Source organism: Molossus molossus, unplaced genomic scaffold (assembly GCF_014108415.1).
Source record: "Molossus molossus isolate mMolMol1 unplaced genomic scaffold, mMolMol1.p scaffold_m16_p_23, whole genome shotgun sequence".
Classification (NCBI taxonomy): Eukaryota; Metazoa; Chordata; class Mammalia; order Chiroptera; family Molossidae; genus Molossus; species Molossus molossus.
Genome location: NW_023425359.1, coordinates 24007905 through 24034845, shown reverse-complemented (window position 1 = coordinate 24034845; position 26941 = coordinate 24007905). Strand labels below are relative to the sequence as shown.

Here is a 26941-nt window from a genome sequence, read left to right as displayed (position 1 = left end):
AATTACTTAAATGTAGACTAATTTTAAAATAACAGCTTTGACTCAAAGCCTTTATTCCCAGGAAGACTACCCTTCAGTTAAAAAAGAAAACGACCGCCGTCACCAGCGGCCCTGGCTGGTGCCGCTGCTCTGCAGCGGGGGTGAGCGGGCTCGTCACACGCGAGTCTGCAACGTCTCCGGAGGACCTGCAGACACGATCCCACGTCCCTGTGGTAAATTATCCACAGTGAAGCAGGCGAGGGTGTCTCACCGAGCTTGACCAACACAAATTGTTCCTCGTGGGAATGAAAGCAGGTGACGCCCTAGAACGGTCGGCTGGCAAACTAGCCTTACAGCCCGGCCACTCCATGTGAAACCACGCCGCGGTCAAGGTCTCCACCGCGCCTTGCTGTCGTGAATCCAGTCCTCGCCTTCCCACCGCGCGGGGGTGAGCAAGTTTTCTCACAGATGTCCAAATGTATATGTTCATAAATACGATATGCGGAAGACATATGAACATAAAATATTTTTTAAATATAAAATTCTCATCAAAAGGGAAATAATTTTAAAATATATTAGAGACTCAGTGGGGGGAAAAGGAGAAACATATGTAACAAAAGATAATTAATAAAAAAATATATAAAATAAAATATATTAGAGGAAGTAAATGTGCAGGAATGCAGATCACTAAATTCCATTAGAAAAGCAATTATTAAGCCAATGGACTAGCTCTTCACAATTAAAACATTAATTCTTAATATCACCCAGGAGAAAATGAGTGCGTCCTATGAGGAGAGAGGACACGCGTCACAGTCATCAGAACGCGTGGACACAGGAGCATCGACATGACCTACCTCGTACAGGAGACAGCCGAGTGACCAGATGTCAGATTTGAAGTTGTACCCATTTTCATGTATTCGCTCTGGAGACATGTAATAAGGTGTACCCACTGCAAAACAGACCAAATGGAACAAGAGGGGGTAAAGATGGAGATGCGGCCACTGTAGGAAATTACACACAAAACTGTGCATTAAAAATGTCACCAAGATCATGCGCTATGATCAGGAAATTGTTTTCCAGAATCCTCAGAACGTTGCCACTTCCCCATACTCACCGGCCTGTAAACGGCGCATTAGAAATGACCCTACACTACAAAGGCGTGGTCGGTCAGCAGTCCAAGGAGAATCAGGGGAACATAGTGGAGGAAAAAGAGGAATTCTAACAAGAAAACCTAGGTAAGTGATTCACATTCACTTAATTTAATTTAAAAAAAATTTTGCTTGCATGCACCAAATAAACACAATAATATAATAATTTAGTTAACTGTTACAATCTACCCATTTAGTAGAGTATGGATAAATAAACCACACTCATTAACTTTTATAGAAACATCCTTTAGAACACAATGTAACTCTTACAATGACACATTCTATCAGCTCCCTGCCTCACTCCTTCCTCCTCTGGAAAGAATGTAACAGCCTCTTGCACATCAAAGGGTCAGAGTAACCTGTGCAGGTCACTGAAGTCTCTGCAGACGGTAAGTCTGCACCACAAGGCAGCCCTCCTCAGACAGGCGGCCCTGGCTGAGGTCTGGTTTTGTCTGTGTTGGGATGTGGGAGCCTTTTCTCTGTCCTGTGGCCATCTTTAATAATGCTGGCATCACAACGGTTAATAAATAAATATTGATTACACATTTAACACTAAACAAAGGCACATACATTCCATTTGGAAGGGTAAACACATTGAAGTGACTCTCAAAGTGAATGCATTACAGTTCAACCTTGGAAGGCTATTTCGCCATCATTGTTAGCCTGAGGCTTTTTTTGCCAAAGAGAAAATCAAAGGTTGAGGACAATATTTGGGAGTTTTAGTTGCTCGAAGCAAGAGCTACCAAAAATACACTGCTACGCACAGAGAAATCCACCCTCCTTTTTCTGGGAACTGCCCAGAGCGCCCAGATACTGACTGCAAACCTGAATGAGAAGTAACTCGCATACTGCACGGGGTCCGGGGACAGGCAGCACCCTTACAACCCGAGCATCGTCCTCAAAGGCAGAGTCAGCTTCCAAAGCCGAAACCAAGGGACAACCTCACAGCTGTGGAGGAAAGGGTCGAACACCCCGCATTCGCAAGAAACGCGGCCTGTGCGGGAAGCCAAGTTCACGCGCCGCCTTAGTGCTCTTCCAACGACGGAGGGAAGGGCTGGTGCCGGCCGCGACGCGAGGGACAGGGTACGCAAACGGGACGACAGAAGCAGACAGAACACAGACTCTTGGACCGGAAATCAAGGAGACAAACTTGAAGAAATAAATTGCTGAGGACAAATCAATTTGCCAAGGAACCTGGGAACAGCTGGGTGTGCAGAATCTGTGCTGTCGCTGGGTACAGGGGGCACGAGGCCCGTGGCTTTGGGGTCCCGGCACTTCCGCCCATACTTGGCATAAGCGAGGCCAGGACGGGAGATGCTCACACCCGCCCACCGGGCCGCGTGCGGGAGTTGGGATGATACCGGCGGGCACAGCCCTGGTTTCAGGACACCGGGCAGCTGACTGGGGTGAGGAAGGGGCGGAGAGGCTCCGCGGAGCCCAGGGCAGTTCACCCGGTAGCCGTCGGGTCTGTCTGGGCGTGACAGGCTGGTGACGCAGGTGGGACAAACGCCAGCACGTGGCTGGGCCAGCCAGCACCGCCCCCGGACGCAGCAGAACCGAGCACGCCACCGACGGCCGGCGACGGGAGCAGAGAAGACTGGGATTTCCTCCCAACTCAACGTCAAATGTGGAAAAGGGACCAGGCAGGAATCGGCCAGGGAGCTGAGGGAGGCCACCCGCCACTCTTCTCAGCGCAAAAAAAAAAAAAAAAAAAAAGTCTTTATGCTAAATATGCGCCTTTTCTTTTCAGAGTGAAATGCCGTATCTCTCAGGTATATATTAAAACGTAAACCTGAGCGTGCCGCTCACCTCTGTGATGGACACATTCCCCAGAGTCACGGTGTGAGGAGGAGAAAGTTTGTGTCCTGCACACAATGACCACAATGACTAAGTGGACACATTCCAAATTCACCGCCGCACAGGCCTGGGGGGCTCCCGCTGTCCTCTCAGGAGCTCCCGAGACACCTGTGCCCGCCCGGGGCTCACGACCTAACTGACCCGCCCACCTCTCCACCTGGCAGAGGGGCCAGAGCGGCCGTGTGCCCAGGACGCCCGAAATGCCTCCAACGCAGTGACCGCTCCACGCACTTCAAACGTAATGAACACATCATCTATAAAACGCTCTTCCTAAAGTCCGTGACAGCTGTGTCTGTTATGACTGTGGCCTCAAGACTGTGGTGACTCCTTTGAACCGCTGTACAGGGAGGGGCGGGGCCGGCTGTGGAGTGACAGGTCGGACATTGACACGGCCGCGCAGGGCGTGGATGGGAGCGCGGACATGCACCCCCGAGAGCGCGTGGCTGGAGCCACAGTGGGGACCTGTCCCCACAGCAGACGCTTACGTGATGTTCACCTCCTGACACGAGTAAAAGTGAGGAATAAACAACAATATTATAAAGAACAAAAACAAAACAGAGAGGAAGGCTAATCTGAAGGGGAAATTGCCAACAACAGAAAATGCTATCTAACCACTTTTAAAATGACACAAAGTTATTCAAATATTTAAAAATTTCATTACGGAAAAGTCTGCTCACAGGCTGCTACCATGGGCCACACGACCACATTAATCAGTAACTTTCATATCATCAGGACACGCTGCACAGGAATCTTTTCAACAGTTTAGCTTCCGGTTCAGCACTGCCGTCCCTGCAGCCGTCTGGGCGAGAAGAAGTGACCCCCGGAGCGGGTTCCGTGTGGTCGGAGCTGGGGAGCTGTCTTGTGGCTGGTTTTCAAAAAGGAGAAGCGGGAAGAAACCAGCCGAAGGTCAGGGACTCTGGTCACGGTTCACCCAGCCGCAAAAGCCCAACTTCTCCTTGTCACCTCCGTCTGAGGTGCAGGGTGAGGAGGAGGAGGAGTCTGAGATCCCATGAGCTCTCCGCCCCACGGCCCGCGACCCACACGCAGACGGAAGTGAGGCGGAGGCAGCCATCTGTCCCTGTTCGCCGGGAGCTGGGACGAGAGCACAGTGGATTCCGGCCAGAAAGCCTGCTCGGTTCAGGTCGGGGCGCGCGCAGAGCAGAAAGGACACGAGTGGTCGTGTTGTTGGGCTGATGTAGAACACGCACCGACACGCACAGCTTCGGGGCGAGGCGTTCACTTCCACACCCGCCTCTCCTCCGGGTCAGCCCCTCACTGGCGGGCGGAGCCCGAGGCCAAAGGCACTGACCCTAGGGAGCGTTTCCTGGGTCAGCTCTGAATGGCTGCGTGGCAGATCAATATTTCTTCTACAAAAGACACTCATTAAATAAAAGTTGTCATCTTTTAAGTGTAGCTGTTAACATTTGAGAGTTTGCAGTGATGCAAGGGGAACCCCATCTACTGTTCTCCGCCCAGGCACCGAGTCAACGTGCTGCTGAACTTGGACAACTGACCCGGGCCCTCCAGGCATCACTGTCCCCGGGGCTGGGAGACGGGCGTGGACGGGGAGGCCTGGACCTCGGGGCTCGGGCAGGGCAGTGGAGAACCCTGGGAAGCGGCCTGGACCTCGGGGCTCGGGCAGGGCAGTGGAGAACCCTGGGAAGCGGCCTGGAGACGCTACTACCGGACATTTCTTCAGAGGAGGCATGGGGGGAGGGGGTGGTCCAGTGATTTGCCAAAGGTCACAAAACCAGTCGAGTGTGGACCCAGCTTCAAGCCAGGTAGCCCCAAAGCCTGCATTTCTGCACACAGCTGCTTCATTGAAACGGCCGTCTGTAGACGGGACGGAAAACAAGCCCGTCCTTCCTTCCCAGCTGAGAAGCCGAGGGCGTCCTACACGCCACGGAGCAGCCAGGAGGAGGCAGGCTCCGGGCTCAGCGGGCCACGCGGGAAACTGGGGGCCGTCTTCACAGGGACTGGGGCGATGGGCACCGTTTACAATTAGAGAACAGCTTCTTCCCAGAGCAACAGTTTATCAAGAAAGGGCGAGAGAGCGAAGTGAACCACTGAAAGGAGCCCACGGGACAGGCCCCGCCCCTCCGGGCCCCGGCCCCGGCCCTCCGGGCCCCGGCCCCGCCCCTCCGGGCCCCAGCCCCGCCCCCTCCGGGCCCCAGCCCCGACGACCACAGAGCACACAGCCTCGGAGAGGGGCCGGAGGTGCGGGACAGTGAGGGCCGGACCGCAGGTGCACCCGGCACCCACAGGAAGCCGTTTTGATGCCTGGGTCAAGAGCGTGCCCTTTCCCAGTGGGAATCGGAGGGTGCATCGCGCTTGGAAATAGTGTGGGGAGCACGGTCGGCCCCCTCGGGGACTCCAGGGAGAAAATCCCCGCACTGGTCTGAACCGTGTCCCGCGTGTGCTCTGCTGGCACAATCACAAAACCAGACACCGGTCTGCCTCGTTGTGGAAGGTGAAGTGGAGTTAATCCTTCAACAAAAACAGTGACAGCAACAGCATTCCCTCCCCAAGGGGTTTTAATATTTGTTTAGCACGGGGATCAGTACTGGAGTGTTCTAGGAGCTCAACAAACACAATTCTGTCTGCCGTCTGTGCCAGCGCCTGGGATAACTAAATTCACCAAGGTACATGCGGAAAGGAAGTTCTCCGCGTCTCTCTCCGGGGGCACCAGGAAAGCGAGCCCAGCGCCAGGTCAGAGCGCGGCCAGCGGCCGGCCCCCAGGGCTTCTCCCTCACCGTCAGCAGCGGGAGCTCCGGTCTGGGCGCTGTGATAGCAGAGCGCGGCCGGCCCCTTGCTTCCCTGCCTTCCGAGCGCAGAGCGTGTGAGATTCGAGCAGATTAGCTTCTCTCATTAAGTGCTGTTAAAATCACTTTTCATCTCCTCTCTGTCAGTCCCTGAGAGAGGCGGCCACTCAGAAGCAGGAGGGGTGTTCAGAAGAGAAAAGCCCCTTGAGAATTAAACACTTTTTTTTACTTAATAAAAAAGAACTAACAATAAACTAACAGTAATGATAAAAAAAGGACTTGTTTACAAAATTTATATTATACCAAGTGTGGCACTGTCATCTTTAAAAAGTAAATGTATGTCACAATGCAGTAAAGGGTTTAAGCCAAGAAGAGGATAGAACGTTTGTAAATATTTATGCACCCAACATAAAAGGCCCAAAAATATACAAAACAAATATTAGCAGAAAACAGGAAGAAATGGACAGCAGGTAGTAATAGTAAGGGACTTCGACATCCCACTTTCATCAGGGGACAGTCACGCGGCCGCAAGTCAACGCGGAAACAACGACCTCGCACAACACAGCAGACCAGGTGGCAGAACTGACCATACGAACACCCCCATCCACAGCATCAGACCACACATCCTTCTCAAGTGCACACGGAACGTTCTCCAGGGGCGATCACGTGGTAGGATGCAAAACAAGTCTCCACAAATTTACAAAGACAGAAATCATACCAAGCATCTTTACCCACCAAAATGGTATAAAAACCAGGAGGCTAAGCAATATGCTATCAAACAACCAATGGGTCAACAGAGACACCAAAGAGGACATCAAAGTATCCCCGAGACGAATGAAAGCCCAACATTCAGGTCTGGTGTGCAGCAAAAGCCGTTCTCAGAGGGAAGTTTATAGAGATACAAGCCTACCTCAAAACAACAAGAAAAATCTCAAATAATCACTCGAAATTTACATCTAAAGGAACCAGAAAAAGAAGATTAAACAAAGCCAATATTAGAAGAAATAAATTAAATAGAGACAAAAAATAGAAAAGATCAATAAAAATAAGAGCTGGTTCTTTGAAAAGAAAAGCAAAATTGATAAACATAATTTAGCTAGACTTTTCAAGAAAAAAAGAGACAAGGCCAAAATAAACAAAATCAGAAATGAAACAGGAGAAATTACAGCTGATACAACGGAAACACAAAGGATCATAAGAGATTACTGTGAACAATTATATGTCAACAAATAGGACAATACAATTAAAAAGTAATGAATAAATTCCTAGAAACATATGATCTTCCAAGACCAACTCATGAAGAAAAAGAAAATGGGAGCAGAGTGAGGACTAGTGATGAGATTGAATCAGTAATCAAAAAACTCCCAATAAACAAGAGATCGGGTCCAGATGGTTCACAGGTGAATTCTACCAAACATTTAAAGAAGAGTTAAGTGTCCTCTAAATTATTCCAAAAATTAATGATAAATGAACACTCACAAACTCATTCTATGAGGCCAGCATCATCCTGACACCTGACACCAAAACCAAAGACACTAAAATACCTACCTACCTACATACACACATACCTACATACACACATACCTATATAATACATATCTACACACATACACCTATATACATACATACCTACACACACGCATCTACACATACCTACACACACACACCTACATACATACACACACATACCTACATACACACATGCCTACATACATACACACACACATAGCTACATATAGACATATATACACACACATACCTACCTACATACATACATACATGCCCCAATCCCCAAAGAACACAGATGCAAAAATCTCCAATAGGATATTAGCTAATTAAATAAAAAAATCATAACCATGACCAAGTGGAATCTACTCCAGGATTTTAACATCCACAAATTAATCAATTTGATACATCACATTAACAAAACAAAGGATAGCAATCATATAATCATTGCAATAGATGCAAAAGATAAAAGACATCTGACACCAATTTATGGCAAAGTCTCTCAACAAAGTGAGAATAAAAGAAACATATCTCAACACAAAAGGCTATCAGATAGGACAAACCCACAGCTAAAATCATACTCAATAGTAAAAAGCTGACAGCTTTTCCTCTAAGATCAGAAACAAGACAAGGATGCCCACTTCTGACACTCTTATTCATAGTGTTATAAGTCCTAGCCACAGCAATTGGACAAGAAAAAAAAAAAAAAAGACATCCAAATTAGAAAAGAAGAAGTAAAACTGTCACTATTGCAAATGACATAGACTGTACATGGAAACCCCTACAGATTCCACCAAAAAATTACTGGAACTCATATATGAATTCATGAAATTTGCAGGATATAAAGTTAATATACAGAAATTTATTGCATCTTTATACACCAGTAATAACTAAATATCAGAAAGATAAATTAGGAAACTAATCCCTTTACAACTATATCAAAAAGAATAAAACACCTAGGAATAAATTTAAGCTAGGAAGTAAAAGACCTGTACTCTGAAGACCTTAAGACATAGGTGGAAACAACTGCAGCTCACACGTCAAGGAACGACAGCCATGCTCAGGGGTTGAAAGAACTAACGTTGTCACAATGACTCCATTAGCCAGAGCAATCTGCAGGTTCAACGCAGTCCCTATCAAAACAGCAACGGCATTTTTCACAGAACTAGAACTAGTTCTGAACATTGGAAATGTGGCCACCTAGACAACTTTATTTGCTACAGAAAATGTGAGAGATCAGACTTTATTGCATGTTGAATTTTTCTCATGGAATCAAAAGATACAAATAAGAGATACAAAGCAAAGAGACGATTTAAAAATTCAAAAACTGGCCAATCTCTTAAGGATTGATATATATATAAACTTTGGAAGCATGAGTTCCTACTAATGAATCAAAATATGTGAAAATGGTATCCTTTATTTGGTTTTTGAACAACAAACTGTATTTTGGAGAAGAGAGAGTATAAATGCATAATTATTGCAAGATGTTTCTTACCTCTTGGAACTAAATTCCTAAAAATGTCTTTACAGCGTTAAATACAATTTGGCTCCAGGACAGACTGCAGTCAAAGCGAACTCATTCTGGATTTCCTTTACGAGCTACACACAGATCAGATTTGGTTGTGGTCTGACTGAAATTCAGACCTGCTCTGTGGACAAGCCATGCCCTAAACACTTTATCCTCAGGAAAGTCAGAAAGCAAACCGACGTGCAATAAAACCTATAGTCCTAGCACATTTTCTGTGAGATTCATTCGCACAGGTGGCCACATTTTTAACTGGTTTTTGGAACCAACCGTTAAAAGCAATCTTCTAAATTTTCTCTTAAAAATATATGACAACAACATACAAGGCTCCTAATTCTTTAGAAGTAAAAATCAGGGTCAACTTATCAACACGCATGAGCCTGTGCAGGGCGCCTCTCATTGCACACACAGCCTTGTTAGTGGAGAATTCTTCCTTATCTTAATATTTCAAATGTAAAATAAAAGGAGGGTTCCGTGGGCACAGTGAGCACCAGGTCCGTTCACCAGCATCTTCCCTCACCAAGCACCAGCCTGACTGGCAGGGACTTGGAGGTCCACCTGCCGGGACCTGATGAGCTTCACAGGCCGATGAGCATGTGAGAGCGGACGCAGCCCTTGTTTCCAGCCGGGGGGGGGGGGGGGGCACCTGGGTGGACCACCCCGCGTCTCTCACCTAGAGAGTGTGCGGCTGTGGTCTTGGAGCTGAAGAAGCGGCCGAGGCCCAGGTCCCCGAGCTTGACCACGCCCGTGGCCGTGATGAACACGTTGGCCGGCTTGATGTCTGCAAACAAACGAAGGCAACGGGGAGGGGCGAGGTCAGTGTCGCTGTTTTCAAGGATTAAAAACCACATTTCATGGTAGAATTCAAAGTGTACTGTAAAAATAAGTCTGCTTGAATTCCGAATCAATCACTTTATTCTGAGCAATTTTCACAGATCCTAGCATTTCTGTGTTCTGTACTCAGCAGGAGACAGGTCATGATCGCTTTTCATTTAAAGCACATTTCTCCCCATTTTCGAACAAACGCGGGCAGAATACAAAGCACAAAATAAAAGTGTGTCCCTTTCATGTCAGCTTTAAATAAAATATTGTGCTAAATATTAACTGACTGATAGGTTCCCATGAAATATAAAATCGTAACTCTATATACGTATCCTTTACGGAGCGGTCCTCGGAAATCTTCATGGCTCACATAAACGTCACTGGAGTTCTTCATGCCCCCAAATCAAGGGGTCAATTCCCTAGAGATGTGATCTCCGCATGATGCCCAAGCATTCGACTAATAACCACGACTATATCAGAGCTACTGCTGAAAATTAAAATGTAAGTAGCCGGAATATACACTGTTCATTTGGGGGAAAATGAAAGACAACCTCCTCCTTACGCTCTCCTGCATCTGTTTTTCTCGTCACCAACTGAGTCGGGAAGATGCTCAGAAGAGCCCCGCAGAGAAAGAATGAACTCCCACTCATTGGAAACCAAGCGGGGCTTCCCTCGAAGGCTCACCATCCAGGGCCCCCGCCCCCGACAGGGCAGGCCAGCTGCTGCGCGTGGCCGGAGGGCCCCTGCCCCGCGCGGGTGGACGTCGGCGCTCACCTCTGTGCATGACCCGGCGCGAGTGCATGTGTTCCAGGGCGCTGCAGAGCTGGACGAAGTACTTCCACACGGTCCTTTCCGGAATCAGCCTCTTCTGTTTCTTAAAATGCTTTTGTGAAATGGGAAAAAATAAAACAAAACAATTATAAGAACTAAGACACCTTAGGACTGGATTCAGACAAGCAAAGGGCCGAGGCAGAGAAACACCTGCCTTATCCACCTAAGACCAGCTGCACAGCGTGTGAGTCTCCAGAGGGAAGGTCCCGAGAGCTTCGCCCGACTCAGCAGCTCACGCTCCCCCGCTGCAGCACGAGCTGGCACCGGCCACGGGGCGCGGGCTCCTGGTGCCAGCGGTTTCAAACCACTAACCTCTGTGCAAACTCACTTCTACCAGGGAGACGTCAGACTCCATGGGAGGAGAAGCCAGAATAACACAGTCTAGAAACCTGAAGGCAATTATGCTCATTAAAAGACAATTCTTCCGCTGACAGAGGTTTCACTACAGAATCCCTTTGAAATCATGAGCCACCTTGGCGATTTGAAATATCACTTAGTTTACTGAGCATTAAAGGGATTCGGGTAAAAAGTTTTCATAAACATTTCTATGCACGTTACACATCAGACTTGCAGTCGCTTTGCATGAATGAGACTAAACTTCGTAGATGAAAAAAAGTACAAAAGGAAGGGAGACCTGGCGCCAACCAGGGGCTGGGAGGGGGCCACCTCCCACTAAAGGACCACACGCCGTTTGCCGGCAGAACACAGCAGTGACACACTCGTTTGAGAACCAAGTTCTTCGTTGTGAAAGATGCTTCAAGATTCGCTACACGAAAATTATGTTTCAAAAACAGAAATACAATTGGTTGGCTCTTTCACAGTATAAGTGACCAACATGAAGTATTGCATTCAAACATGTTTTCACAAAATTTTCGGATAACTTTAAAACACAGAGTTGGTAACGGGTAACGTTCACCTGTGCGCTGAATGCATGTTATCTGAAAACCTGACACTTTGGGGGCTGAGCGGACTCGTCGCTTCTGTCACTGAACATGGAGAGCCTGGCTGAGGTCACGCTGCAGCCCGGCGTCTGACCCGTGACCGGCGTGGGCAGGCCGAGCGGAGCGGCGGGCCACAGACACCTGCGGACACCTGTCTCCCGGTCAGCGAGACGCACCCGCTGCCTCGCACAGGCAGGTCTCGGAGGAAACGCTAGTCGCTTCGGGGTCACCGTGATCGCAACACCACGGCCGTGAACTGATGGGCAGTGTCAGTGGCTATAACATCAGCAGCCAGAGACGAGTAAGGACCAGATGACCAGGTGACTGGAAAGCAGGCAGGGCGCTGCTGGAATGTTGCTCCACGTGGCGCTGCGACATTGGGCGGTTTTAACTGGGGACGGCGCCCAGGCGCAGCCGGCTGCTCTCCCTGCCGCGGATCAGCATGTCAGAGGGCTGTCTGACGTCGACGGGAAGATGGGGACCAGGTCTCTTTCCATCAGAAACAAATACCCCACATCGTGCTCGCTCAGCCGTATGCGCTCATACAGATTCTGAAATCATCGTGATTATACTTAAGTGGCAGTTCACTTAAGAACGTCCCATTATTTACAAAGTAAATAATATGCACAGGAAAAAGGCAGAAGGGAAAACTGCCCTCGAAATGCACACGAGGGAGCCGCTCCCGGACCCGACGGCCTGATGTTTCACAGTCCTATGCTCCTCTTTGGGATTTTCTCCCTGAACAACGAGTTTAGGACGATGACAATAACCCGACGGCGGTACAGCGCCACACGGACAGAGCGACCTGGTCAGAAGGTAAGTATCCGATTAGAAACAGGTTTCTGAAGAGCAACTTTATAAATCGGATTTGATCATAAAATACACCAAAGGCAGTTTCGCGACGCCGTGGGTCTCCCCACGTTCCGTGTGTGTCTGTTCAAACACGCGCCTTTGTTCGCCCTTCCTGACGCTCAGCGAGGCTTCGTCGAGAAAACCAGGGCTTCAGGGGAGCAAACCTGTCCGATCGGATGGTGGCCCCGCTGGCCCCCTAGACAGGGGCAGGGGCCGGAGAAGCGACAGGTTCCCACTCCTCCTGCGCGGCCAGTTCACGCCCGCGCGCCAGAGCAGGGACCCCCACGGTGGCACAGTATTGGGGAGAAAACAACAGCCATTTCTCGAAACATATTCTAATATATACAGTCTTTGAAAAGTTTAATCTTTGGTCAAATAGCACTACTGCTCAAAAATCCTGTTTTCTCTGAAAAAGGACAGCCCTTTACAATATTTAGCTCTGGATTAGGAGAAGACTCTAAGGCCAACATGCAGAAATAAGAAATGGACATACGTTTGCCACGTGCTAAGTATTTAGTAAAATAATAAAAAACGCAAGCAGACTTTTTCAAGGTTAGTATCGATAAAGATTTATGTGCAAAAGATTATGCGATGTGGCACTTTTACTACTATATTCATTCAATAAAACACAGCTGTAACTTTTGTATACCCCCAATAAAATACCTTAAAGTTAATAAAAAGGCAGGCATTAGCACGCAGGTACACCTGACCACTTGGACATAATTTTTGTTTAGTTTTTGAAAATTTAAGTAGACTACTCTTTTCTCTCTGCAAAGCTTCTAATACTGTTTATTTTAAAGCATATTTTCTATCTTCCATCATTACTTAAATTGTTTACGTAATATTTTAGCAAAATACACCCTTTAAAAAAATAAAACCTCAAACACCCTCTCCTACAGATTGAATGCTCCGACCAGATCAGCTCTCTAGTGGACACTGAATATCTAAGCACCACTTTGGACTCAACGGGATCCCTCGGCCCTGCCTCCCAGACCCTACAGCTCCGGAGCACACACTCGACGCGTTTCTAAGGTCTCCGCCTAGAATCCCCCCCCCAAGAGGTTTGGGGAAAGCTTCAGGCATCACCAGAATGAGCTCGTCCCCCGAGAAAGAACAGAAAACGACGTTCTTGTTTCATAAGAAATTAATCTCCGTGGTTCACGATACACGAGCCCACAGGAGGCATGTCCGTCTCGGAGGACAGCGCTCCAGACCAGGCCGGGGCAGCGCCGGGCCAGCCTCATGGGTCACCCGCCATCCGGCCCTGCGCTCAGCTCACCGCCCCGGGGCCGCCACCCCAACATGCCCCGTAAGTCGCTAACTGGGACCCACGCTACAGGCAGCTGGAACTGGGGACCTCACACTGAGTCCCCTCTGGAAAGGGACTGCTGTCGCTGAGACAAAATATAAAAGCAAGCCCGTGACCCTGGCGTGCAAGGAGTCCTGAAGATGATGAGCAGACACTCGGGGCCACAGAAACGCTGAGAGGTGGACCCAGGCCGCTCCTCCGTCCCTTCCCAGGGCCCAGCCAGAGGTCATGACTCACGGTCAAGGTAGGAAGGACCTCCCGCTCGGGGTGGTGCCCCATGTGTCATGTACCGCAGCAGGGGCCAGTCACCTTTTCAAACAGACCTGACGGTGGGCGCGGCAGGACCCGGGCGGCGACCGTGAGCGAGCAGCCTGGCCGGGCCTCAGCTTCCTCACCGAGGGTACGGCGACCGGAGGGGGCCTCTGCGGCCCCCACCATCTCTAAACTAGAATCTGTGGTTCTACGAACTCAGTTGCAAATAAGGCACATTCTCTCACTTATAAACTATACTGTTTTACCAGAAATGGGCCATCCTTCAAATCTCCAGTTAATAAAACAAAGCCAACAACAGTTACTACTTGTACTCTAGCTCCGAGGTCCCCACAGGTCCAGCTGACACCGCAGCTGGTCTTCACAGGAGGAGACAGGTAGCCCGAGTTCTCTGCCACACACTCGTACTGGGTCAAGCGTTCCCCGTCGGGGCGGTGCGTGCCCAGGCCGTCTCGGCGGTCAGATGCCATCTGAGAGCACACCTCACAGAGGTCATCTCGCAGAGCCGGGTGACGGGAAGGCAGGTGCTCGCTGTGTGTTTTCACCTCCTCCTTCTACGGGAACATCTCCTCCCTCCGTAGTTCTTCCTGGACCAGGCTACGCGAGTGACCACTGCGCACAGTTTGGGGACCACTCAACGTGAGAAGTAGCTGAGTCTGCCAGAATCTTGGGGAGTAACCCTCATTTGCAGCACGAGAGGGTTTTTCCGCTTAGCACTCGGAATAAAATCCAGGCATCGTGAGTCGTGAGGCGGACGGCCCCGCAGCCACGAGGCCGCGGACCACGCTCATCTCAGGCACGACTTCACTGCCCCGACGGCATCCCCCCCCAAGCCATGCGCATCTTCCTGTGATGTGGGAAACCCACCAGGTGCTCAGACGCTTCTAGATTGTAATCCATAACGGATCACCAGTGCAGTCTCTTTCTTCCCCAGACCAAAACTCCACAGGCTGTTAATGGAAGCCGAAGCCACGCTGACTCCCACGGGAGAAAGTGTGAAAACAGGTGAGTTTTCTGAGCAATTACGCCTGGGAAACAGAATTATTCGGCGAATGAGAGACCAAGTGCCTATGATGTCACAAGGTTCTTCCCCCAAAAAGTTGTCTTCTCAACACCGGTACGTTAATACCAAAGAGACTAAGTCAGGATGATTTTTAAAAGCAATAAAGAATGTCTGCATCAGAGCTACAAGGAGGAACCCTGCGTGGCTGCCACGTGGACAGTTCTGAAGAGAAACGTCCACGTCTCTGAAACAGAGAAAATCCTCAAAACACTCGCCACGCCCCCCCCCCCCCGACAGGACGGAGGGAGCAGTGCGGGCACGAGCCCCTGAGGAGCCCCCGCTCTGCTTCCCCAACAGCCTCCTGCGTGGGCTCCTGTGTGGACAGCGGAGGAGGTTTGTTTGTTTTCAGAGGGTGCCACTAATCTGCAGCCTCAGACCTCTGAATAACTCCGTTGACGCGCAGGGCAGACGCGGTCTCAGGAACACTGTCTGGGTGGGCTTCCCAGCGTGCCAGGCTGCAGTGGAAAGCAGAGGCAGCTGGTGAACCGAGCCTCGGAGGTGGCGAAGGCAGACGGCACCACTGGGGAGACTTGGCTGCTCCCAGGATTCGGAGGGCAAGCGCGGAAGAGACACGTCAAAGTGGTTTTATTTCCGGCCCGGCCTCTAAGTTTGGATAAGTGCAGATAAAAATGCAGAAGTGGTTTCTGCAAGTGTCAAAACCACCGCTCTGAGCAGGTGAACAGGGTTTATAAGTTATAATATTTAAAGAACGTAATTATCTCCAAAACACGGTTGATACTTTACAGTTAGTTTATGAGTCTGTGGTGAGTCGAGTCTCAGACCTCAGCCCCAGATTCCTCAGTTCGGGTGTGAAACACCCTCCCTGCCTGTGAGCTGGGCTGTGGACACGAGGAACTGCAGCCACGTGGCGAAGTCATCTCGCGGCGGAGAGGGGGCTGCTGGGGGAATTCGGTCCCCAATCAGCAGCTCTGCGCGTTACCCGGAGGGAGGTGCCCTGGGTAGGCTGAAACAAACCCCAGTCCGGGTATTTCTGAGACTGTTCCTCATGCCCTCCCTCTACTATCACCAAAGACGTCCCTTGACATCACAAGAGAGGGGGACAGAACTGATAAGGCAGCTACAAAGTCAGCACGAGTCCGTCCAGTTCGGATACGACAGAAAACGGAGCATGGCCACACCTCGATCAACAGCAGCCTGCTCCGTGGGCACTGCTCTCCCCGAAGCTGGACGTGCGGCGGCGGTGGCGGGGGAAACACACGACGGAAATGTGGGCTCCTTTCATCCTGAAACTCATCTGGGAGCATTTCCTCTGACCATAGCCTCAGGTATTCCTTTGTCACTAATTAGAGAAATACTGAACATTTCAACTATAAATTGCTTAATTATATTTGTCAGCCTGCTCTAAGCCAATTAATTATTTACTTGTAAAAACCTTTGATGCCATGCTGTCCAGAGGTTCCTTTCTGGAACACGGACCAGGGGCTGCATTTCCTCTTCCACCCCAATTAAGCTGAAGGCTCGAGACAGGGAAGTGTTGGTGGCGACGGGCCGTGATCTGCAACACTCCTCGCTGCAGAGACGAACCGCACGCCTTACGGTCCGAGCGCCCGCTGCCCTTCTCACGACAGTAAGTCACGCACGGCCATCACGAAGTGCCTGCGCTCCTCCTCACAGCCTCGTCTCTCGACATCGCTGACAGCACAAACAAGCGTGTTTGGAGAACAATTACAGGGTTTCGCAGGGCCGGAAAGAAGAAACCTCCTCCTATCAGGGCGCCGAGTTCCCTGGACAGCTCACCTCTCCGTGTCTCCCTCTCCATCCCAGGGGAGCAGAGCGCTGTCCTCCGACCGTGTGCTCAGCCCTGGGCCCCGGCACCGAGAAGCCCACAGTGGGCACATGCTGGCTGAGTGACCACCGCCACCAGGCACCGCCCTGGCACCCACCTGCTGGGCAAAGCGGACCTGCTCCCTGGCTCAGCGGAGCTTCGAGTCGAGTGGGAATTGCAGACGTCAGTAATGAGCACAGGCGTGAGTATGATCGTCCACTTACTGGCTGCAGTGCTAAGTGCAGAGAAGGAGATACCGAAGGTCGTAACAGCATGAAACAGCGTCTGGGCCCGGCCACTGTGGCTCAGGGGTTGAGTGTTGACCCTGCACCAAGAGGTCACCCTTTCGATTCCCGGTCAGGGCACATGCCCAGGCTGGGAGCCTGATCCCCGGTGGGGGGCGTGCAGGAGGCGGCCCATTGATTGTTCTCTCTCATCCATGTTTCTCTCTCTCCCTTCCTCTCTCTCTAAAGTCAATAAAGAAAAATAAAAACAGCGTATGGGTCAGAAGACACTCGCGGAGATGATGTCTGATGGAGAACTGGACAAAAACGCGGGGCGAGACTTCAGAAAAAGAAGAAACAAAACACCGAGCTTGCTGAGCCGCGTTGAGACAGGCCAACTCCGTACACTGCACAGCGCATCGCCCATGAGAAACCCAGGTGTGTTTAAGGAGGACCAGGAGACCTCCCAGATCAGACCGCCCAAGGTACTGAGTTCGTCTCTTTCCACGCAGTTAGGTGTCTGGTCGGTCGGACCGGAAATGCCGGACTGCAGAGGACACGCGTGATCATGCCCGGAGGGTGACCCTCCGCAAGGACAAGCTGCCAGTCCGCCTGTGAGACACGCGCACCACCGTCCTGGTCGCTGTGCCGAGACCACCACAGAGCAGAGGTCTGACATTGTGACTCTTCAGTGGGGCCCCAGGACGATCTGGAGACGTGACCGCAGGGCTATCTGCTGACGAGGCAAACGGATGGCACTTGCCGTCAAACGGGATTTGCTTACACAGGGACGCCTGCGACAGGGCGGGGGGACCTCACGGACCCTCCGGGAAGAGCGCTGAGAATTCTACCAACTACCTCAGGCTGCGCGCTAAGCTTAGAACTCACTCACAATCAGTTGATAGCTCTTGTTCTGAGAAGTTCCCCAAGTGGCCTTTCTCATGGCCGATCCCTTCGTGTCTGAGGCAGAAGCCCCAAGGGTGTGGCGAGAGCAGTTACCAGTTCTCTCCGGGTGCATGACCACTCGTGACCACAAAACCCCGTGGTCTGAGCCCGTCTGAGCACAGCCACTGGGTCAGCTGATGAAGAGCTGTCCTGGGTACAGTCGGCTGGCGGCAAGATCCCCTAAATAAGGAGGCTGAGTCACCACAGATGCGTGAGCACACGGGCAGACCGGGGCTTTGACGGTGGCCCACGCGTGCGGCTGCTGACGGTGGAGACCAGGGTCCTGCAGGGCCCTCGTGGGGAGGGGAGGGGCTGCCCCAGGGAAACACATGGGCTCACCTGTATGTGTGGAGCAGGAGTGGACAGAGCAAAAGACTGTGTGACAGTCCGCACCCTGCATCAGCTGTGGGCACCACGCAGAACCGACGTGGTCCGTTTCTGGGAGCCCCCAGCAGGCTCTCCCCACTGAGGATTTCCCTCCATCCTCCCCCCTGGGGTCAAGTCCCGCTCCTAACGGTCTAAGCACAGAATGTTACACTTGTCTTCTCTCTACGTCTCATGTTGGCAGCTGTTTTGTAAAATCTCGCGTCCGTGTATTTTCGCTCCTTTTCAAGACCAGGTCGGCAGTTGTTCCTGGTCGCTCGTCAACCCGCCCGGCCGTTGCTGGCGGCGAGCTGGCCGCGCTCCCGTGGGGAGTCCCTGACCCCGGAAATCAGATGACGACGGGCAGTGGTCACTCCTGCCGTGGCTTCAGCCGTCAGCCGATGGCATCGTGATAACAAGACCACCTTCCTTTCCTGCAGCGCTTTCGTAACCCAGAAAGACTCGAGCTGTGTGCACCCGACAGGAGGACACTGGCCCGAGAGCAGCGCAGTGACGTGAGCGGGGAGCGGCCGGGACTGGGCTCTCGCGAGGGCAGCCTGCGTGACCGCTGCTGGGGGCCGCCCGGGGCCTGGCCAGGGCCTGTGGAGCCTTCGCAGCAGATGCAGATCGAGCGTGTCACCTGATTCCTCGAAGGACTTCCGTGACATGTCGTTATGGGCCGTAAAGGAAACCCTGGATTTCTGCATCAGCAGACTCAAATCCAAAGGCCAGCCTTCTAGTCACAAGTCACGATGCTTATCTTGGCTAAGGGTCGCGTCCCCCCGACAGTCCTGCGCACCGACTAGGCCACGCGTATGAGGTACCTGGTACTGCTCCGACACTCCACCCGTGTGTCCAGCCGGGCGCCTCCCTGCGCTCCGCACCTGCACACAGGCAGTGGCCAGGCCACGTGTAAAGCAGACTCTGCGCCACAGCCTTCAGCCACCTGACCAGAGCCCCACCTCTTGTCCCTGACAAATAACCCAGGAAGCCAGCCTGCGTCAGACCTGAGGAGGCCAGAGGGCTCCCTCCAGGGACAACCCAGGAGCTGAGCAGTCACTTGTGCCCAGGCAGCTCTTAGCAACTGACAGCTTTTCCAACTTGTGTCCAACCAGGACCAAACGGAGAAACCAAAGATGTTCCTCTGGCCAGTCACAGGAGGTGCCCGGCTTCCAGTGAGCACCTCCCTCCGACCGCCGGTGACCAGGGCACACGCGGCGGCCCCCTCCCCGCCTGCCTGTGAACCCTGCGGAAAGTTGTGACAGCGCCGACTCCCTGCTACTGGAAGCCCGGGATAAACAGCCTCTCTTTCTCGTTTGGTTTTCGTTCATTTCCACTGTCCACCTCGTCTTCCAGAGTAGAAGTCTGGCTGCGCACATGGCCAGCCAAACACACACGATGCATTCCAGCCTCCCTTGCAGCTAGACGTGTTCACGGCTAAATTCTGGCCGCGGGAGGACGCCGGGGAGCTGTGCGGCAGCACCCAGCACGGCCACCTGTCCCTCCACGCTGGGTGGCGACACCATCAGCGGTACGTAGGCTTGGTCTCTGAGGATGGGATCGATCCGAGCTGCCGTATTAGCCCCAGAATTTCATGTAATAAAGAAATACACGTGACAACAATAATAGAGCAGTAGCTTCCACTTAACACACATCCTTAATGTGTGTGTGGCATGGTTCTAAGCTCTTAATAAATATCAATTCATCAATCATGTAAAATAGCCCTCAAGCCCTGGCCGGTTTGGGTCAGCAGTTGGAACATCGGCCTGTGGACCAGAGAGTCCGGGTTCGGTTCCCACTAAGGGCACGTACCAAAAAATAAATAAATAAATAAAAAATAAAATAGCCCTCAAAGCAGGTTCCACTCTTATTCTGACTTTCAGAAAAGGTGGTACGCAGAAATAAGTTGTCCAAGGACAAGCAGTTTTTAGGCTACTGTTGCTTGGGGGTGTCTATGGCTTGTAGCTGAACTTCAACCCAATTAATACGCCTTTAGAAAAGAAAGTTAAATAACTGCTGAGTGGTCGAACTGGGGTTCGATGAGCAAGGTCTGATGCAAAGCCCGCCTCTTCCTGGGTGACTCTGCCCCGGCACAGTGAGCTGCTGGGGCCCCTGCCTGCCCCCCTCTGCCTGACGCCCACAGGTGTTCTGCTCAGAGAGCCAGCTGCAGAATTCAGCTCCAGCTCACAGCAGACAAGGCCTGGGGTCTCTTCCCAAGCTCCGGAGTGTTCATGCCCCTAAGTCACCCGGCGTGAGCTTCACCAGGTAAGCCAGCTTCGTAATCAGAGCCGTAACTACTGCAGACTGTCACTGATTACATAACTACACGGATTAATTCAAAGTACTTGGCATGCTGTACGTCTGACAGACAGCCCTAGTAGTTATAATACATCTTTGGTCTGTATTGTTTTGTTTTAAACCTTACCTTTATCATTCGGGATAGATCACCAGCATCAGCTAATTCCAAAACGATGTTTAGTTCATTATCTTCAATGAATGACGCATAATATTTAATTACATTTGGATGGTTGAGTTGCTAAGGAGAGAAAATAGGCATCAAAATGTTTCCTTAGGGTAAATTCCTAACAGTTTCATAACTTAAGAATAAACTTCATTACAGTGTTTCATTTTTAAGTTACAGAAATCTTAACATGACTGTATTTTTCTTTTTAATCTTGTGAATTTTATAACAAGTGTTATAATTATTGAAAGTAAAACTAGGTATCAATTAATTGTATTTTATTGTCTTTTATTAGAAATAATAAAGTAAATTATGCACTTAAAATTTTAAAAAGTACTACTATGTTCAATAAACATATTCAAACAAATGAATGACATAATTAAGTCATCAACTGCCAAAAATTACTTCCTTCAGAATGAGAACTGTCATTTCAGGGCACTCAATGGTAAATAAAGTTTTCCTTTTTTACTCCTCTTTTGGAGTTAGGGCTGATCCTATTATAACTACATCCAGTGGTTAAAAGACAAAACAAAAACTTAAAAAAAAAAACTTAACAACTGGCATCTGTTACATTGTATCTAAATACTGCCTTCACATCAAATGACACACATATACTGAACTTATCTATGGAACCGATTCACCCCAGGAAAAATCTCACCATGCAGAAATGCATGAATCAGTTTATACACATTTACGATGTATTTATACAATCTTTTTTCAATCTTTAAACAAGTTACATAAGACAAACAGTTTCTCAAAGAAAATTATTCAACAATTGTTCTAGAGAGAAGATACATGAGTTCCTTCTCTTTCCACGGAAGGCTCCCCCACCAAGTTGCGTCTATTTTTAAAGTCGTGACTCATTTCCTAGGAAGTAACTAGAGCCAACGGAACGGGGAAAGGCACCATTCACTGTGGTCTCACTTTCTTCACTTTGGATCAACCGGATTCATTTTGTTCACAAACAGAAAAGAACGCCCAGTCTTATCTAGAAGTTAGGACTGCGACCTAGGCCACAGTGTCCCTCTAAAGCCATGTCACCAGAACGGAGCAGGCAGATGACTGAATTTCAGGCACAGGCTTGGAGTGGGTGGGAACGGAAAGGCTGATTCTAACGTGCTCCTCACATCGCCCTACCTAACCTGCAAAAGATACAAAAATATCAGTCCCTTGGGAGCTGTCTGCATCGGTCCCTGTTCTCGACACATCACATCTGAGATCACACTGACGTGCGCTCAGTCTTCAGAATCGACGGGGGTGGCCGGGAAGAGAATTCCTTGTGCTCTGTGCCCACTTCATCTATTTCCTGCTTGGAAATGGGGGGGGGGGCACTAATCCTACCTAACGATCTAATTAAATTATTTTACAATGATTTCAAAAGGTAACTATATTCTTCATTACACTGAGACTCAAACTTATATGTTACTTGAAATTAGAGCAGCATAAGTTGTCTTAAAAACCCTTTTGCCTGTCAGTGTAATATTTTAACACGTTACTTATCGAGACGCACAGCTGTGCTCAGCAGCCAGTGGCCGGCTGGTCACTCACCTTGAGCAGGTCGATTTCCTTGATACAGTCTGCACGGGCTTTCGCATCCATTAAATCGAATATCTGAAAACAGAATCCAGCATTATTTAATAAAATGCCAATCTGAGGTTCAAGCTACCATGTAAATTCACTACGGTATTTTACATATCATTACACACACGCTAAAAAATGTTCTTTCCGACAGCTTTTAGGAGCCGCAGAGACGGCAGGTTGCTCAGCGTGACCACCAGCACTTACGTTCCCCGAGGCCGTCGGCACTGAGAGCGGAGGGAGAGAGGAGGTGTTTCAAGTCTGAAGTTCGAGTGGGACGGAATGAAGGCAGGACATTCACACAAAAGATAACAGTTAATATATATCGGACAGTGATGTGCTCCGTGAACGTCCCCATCTAATCCCCACCCCAGCCTGTGGGACACTGGCAGCCCCTCGCAGATGAAGGAGGCAGGTCGAGGAAGCCCAAGGGAGGGAGACGCGTTCCCACAGCGACCGCTGAGCAGCCAGGCCCGATGCTAGTCCGGCGGAACCGAAGCGCTGAGCCATGAACCTGCGCCCAGACCGTGTCCGAGAGCCTGCGCCGGCGGCGGCGACACTGGTGCCTGGACACGGGGGAGACACGGCGCCCTCTTTTAAGGGCCAAGCACAGACATGCACACGGACGCTAGGTACACGGAAAAATCTGCGGAACTAAGACTTCATGGGCGAGGGCTTATCAGGGAAAAACGTCTCGAAAGGCTCCCTGGGGGATGATAATGATGAAAGGTTTAGAAATACTGGTCTGTGAAATGTGAAGACACATAAAAGTAAATCATACAATCAAAGATATTTAATGTCTCTGAAAACAAAAGAAATCTCTCGACGTTCTAAGTGTGGAAAACAAACAGTAAGTGCAGAGCGAACCCTAAAGACCACAGAAAGATCTGATGAAGTCAATACCCCAGCCGATGGGAACCCCATTACACACAAAGCCACTGTCATGACGACCAGAGTCATCAGCCTGATCAAGTGCTGCGGACCCAGCACCAGGACGGCCATGGGCACCCGCCAGCGCCGCTGGGGAGGGAATTCCCGAACGCCATCCAGAGCCGTCCGACCCGCACCCCGTTCCCACCAGGCAGGTGGGGACACACCCCCTCAGCGGCCAGGCTGGGGGCTGAGAGGGCTCCAACCCGCGCTCGGGACCCTGACACCAGTCAGCGCCACAGCCAGGACCGAACCTGGTCATCGCGGCTCCGGGTCTGTGTTTTGTCCACTGGCCCCGGCTGTTGTGGTGTCTCACACACACACTCACACACACACACTAACCACTAAGTTCTAACCGCCCCCGTGTGCACAGGGCAGCGGCAGGAAGTCCCGTGCGGAGGGGCCCCCTTGCTGCCCTGGAGAACCGGAGGGCACGGCCCAGACGGCAGGAAAACCAGGCTGAGTGCAGGCAGTGGCCTGGCTTCTAAGGGCCACGTCCTCTCGAGATCACTCTTAACACCCCCGCACGCGTGGTTCTCAAGTTTCCCAAATTAAAAAAAAAAAAAATCAGTGGGGAAAATATAAAATTTTAAGCCAAAATCCATCCCGACGCCACTCCCCTAAGCAATCCGGCCGCTCGCGTCCTCCGTCCGCACACTCGGGCCTCGGCCGTGGGGGACAGCAGCACGCGGGAGGGGGTGCGGCTTCTCGCCGGGCCACAGCGAAGCACTGTCCTCCCGCAGCCACCGCCGTTTCCGACGTGCTGCTTGTAGGGAAAACGGCAAATACCAAGTTTATGGTTTTCAAGTTTAATGTGAAACAGCTGAGCCTACATATTGTTAAGATTTGAAGAAAAAATTCAGGCTCTGTCCTAGTGAATGGCTGTCAGTGAGGGAGACCGATGGCCCGTCAGCTGAAGTCACAGGAAAGGTCGCCCAGAGGCCTATCAGAAGCGGTGACTCCTCTTTTCTCTGAGTGTGCCGCCCACCGCCTCGGCCACAGCGAACCTGTTGGCGACCATGGTTTCGGACGAACAGGATGCGTGGAAGGAGCCGGGGGGAGCCCAGGACTGTGGGAGGCACGTCAATACAGTAGGAAGCTCCGCGCACGGCCCTGCCTCCCCCCAGTTTGGTAAGAGCTGGGGCCGCAGCAGGTGGGAGTGGACGGGACAGCTGGGCCCCGAAGCACAGGCGGCGGGAGGACCCAGGAGCCCTCACACGCCGCCGTCCTCTTCCTCCCCACGGACACGGGGCGGCGAGCCCACTGACCTGCTGTGTGCCGCACCCCGGCTTCACCCGTGCGGAAGCCAGAGGACTGTCCCACCTGAGCACAGAAACGAGGCGCAAGCAAGCTGCAGAGCGCGAGCGCCGGAGCCGCACCAGCTGCAGGGGGCGCATGGAGCCCGGCACCGGCCCGGACCCCTGCTGCTGAGCACGACCCGCCGGAGCCGCACCAGCTGCAGGGGGCGCATGGAGCCTGGCACCCGCCCGGACCCTGCTGCTGAGCACGAGCGCCGGAGCCGCACCAGCTGCAGGGGGCGCATGGAGCCCGGCACCCGCCCGGACCCCTGCTGCAGAGCGCGACCCGCCGGAGCCGCACCAGCTGCAGGGGGCGCATGGAGCCCGGCACCCGCCCGGACCCTGCTGCAGAGCGCGACCCGCCGGAGCCGCACCAGCTGCAGGGGGCGCATGGAGCCCGGCACCTGCCCGGACCCTGCTGCAGAGCGCGACCCGCCGGAGCCGCACCAGCTGCAGGGGGCGCATGGAGCCCGGCACCCGCCCGGACCCTGCTGCTGAGCACGAGCGCCGGAGCCGCACCAGCTGCAGGGGCGCATGGAGCCCGGCACCCGCCCGGACCCTGCTGCAGAGCGTGAGCGCCGGAGCCGCACCAGCTGCAGGGGCGCATGGAGCCCGGCAACCGCCCGGACCCTGCTGCTGAGCACGAGCGCAGGAGCCGCACCAGCTGCAGGGGCGCATGGAGCCCGGCACCGCCCGGACCCTGCTGCAGAGCGCGACCCGCCGGAGCCGCACCAGCTGCAGGGGCGCATGGAGCCCGGCACCCGCCCAGACCCTGCTGCTGAGCGCGTGGGCCGGAGCCACCAGGGCTGCCCCGCGGGGCACAGGCCGCTTCGGAGAGTCCTCACGGAAGTCCCGGTGAAAGGAGTCAGCCTGACATTCAGCAGGTTCCCAGGGACGAGCCGCCCATCCCAGACCCCTGCACAAAGCCGGGAAAGTGACGTCACCACGAAGCACACCGAACAGAAACGACCAACGTTAGTGTCGCAGACAGTTCCGGACCTGATGTTAGACTCACACACACACACACACCACTTACACTTCACAGAATAAAAACAGCAAGAGAAACCACGGCTCCTGCCGGTGTGGAGTTGCCGCCACTCCCGGGCCGAGGCACGAGGCACTGGAGACGACAAGGCAGTGCCAGGGAGCACACAGTCCCCAGTGCCTCGGGCCCCAGGAATCCCGGAAACCTCCTTCAGGAGACAGAGAAAGGGCAGTTCCGGTGCCAGTGATCAAAACAGAATGGTCATGAGTCTGGAGACATGAATAAATCCAACCTCCGAGCAATCAATGTCTTTATGCTGAAAAAAATACTCAGAAACCGCCAGTGAGTGGGAGGGGCACAAGACAGGTAGAGCGCTTCGGAAGTCCCGGCTGGACACAGAACACAGACAGAAGGTGCCGCATGGAAACCTCGAGTCCTTGGCTCGGCTCCCAGCGTAAGACTTTAGAACTGAAACCGACGTGACTCCACAGTCTCCCAGCAGAGCTGAGCTCTCCAGCGCCAAGGCTGAGCCACGGCCTGCGCCGGCCCACTGACACATTTAGCTGGAGAGTCAGACGTCCCTCATCTTTCTGCTCTCGGCCAGCAAGTCAAGACAAAGTAAAATCAGAACGCTGGGATTCAATTCTTCCCAGACACGGACCCGAAGCCGTCTCGGTTCATGGGCAAGAAGCGGACACACGCGGGGAAATGAGAGTCTGGGACCCGAAGCCGTCTCGGTTCATGGGCAAGAAGCGGACACACGCGGGGAAATGAGAGCGTGAGCTGGGCGGGAATTCTCGCCACGAGGTATTTACGAGCTGGCTTCGGAAGCCATCGTCATCGAGTTCCTCTGAATCTGAAATCCACCGTACACTTGGCGAGCGCGAGGCGACGGGCAGTGTGTCGGCACTGCTGCCGACAAGTTCTTGGGACTCTGAATCACCCGAAAAGAGCTCGTCGCCTTCCCATTCTGATTACCGGTGGCTCCGGGGCTGCAAGGGCGACAGAGGCCCCTCCAAGACACACACGAGGCCTGAGGAGCTTGGTAGGAACGTCCTCGAGAAGACGCGCGTCAATTTTAGACAAAAAACACTCAACGCCAAAGCACAGAAAGTGCTTAAAAACACACACAGAGAGCTCGCGAACCTGCCGTACCCACTTGAAGTGAGTCATCAGTGGGCATCTCACCAGTACCCCCTGGGCCTCCCCAGCTTTACAGAGCCCGAGGGAATGAGCCAGGCAGCCTGTCCCCAAACCGAGTCCCACAGCCTTCCCCTTCTGATCCCCCCTGGAGCAGTCCCCTGGTCACCCCCTCTTCTGCCCTCCTGGCCCTGCTGCCACAGATGTGCACGCCCCTCGGTCTCACCGCCTATGGCCCGAGGCTTGTGCCTGCCGGTCTCCCTCTCCCAATGCAGCGACATGTCTGACCCACAAGTCAGAAGACAGGCCTCAGGTTCTCTCTTGTGGGGTCCTCGGGGTTCTGGCGGCGAGGGTAGGGAACTGGGT

At 52.1% G+C, this 26941-nt stretch overlaps 1 protein-coding gene across 3 annotated transcripts in view; it reads right to left on the bottom strand.

Annotated features, from left to right (window-relative positions):
- Positions 1-26941, bottom strand: part of NEK7 (NIMA related kinase 7) — a 55995-nt gene that overhangs the window by 12816 nt on the left and 16238 nt on the right. The window contains exons 3-7 of one of the 3 annotated variants that reach the window (XM_036277410.1): positions 22193-22255; positions 20609-20719; positions 10374-10482; positions 9451-9558; positions 834-928 (exon numbers count right to left, since the gene is read on the bottom strand). In XM_036277410.1, the coding sequence (XP_036133303.1) occupies positions 834-928; positions 9451-9558; positions 10374-10482; positions 20609-20719; positions 22193-22255 (486 nt within the window). The remainder of the gene's footprint in view (positions 1-833; positions 929-9450; positions 9559-10373; positions 10483-20608; positions 20720-22192; positions 22256-26941) is intronic. The other 2 variants (XM_036277411.1, XM_036277412.1) reach the window with 2 other exon arrangements.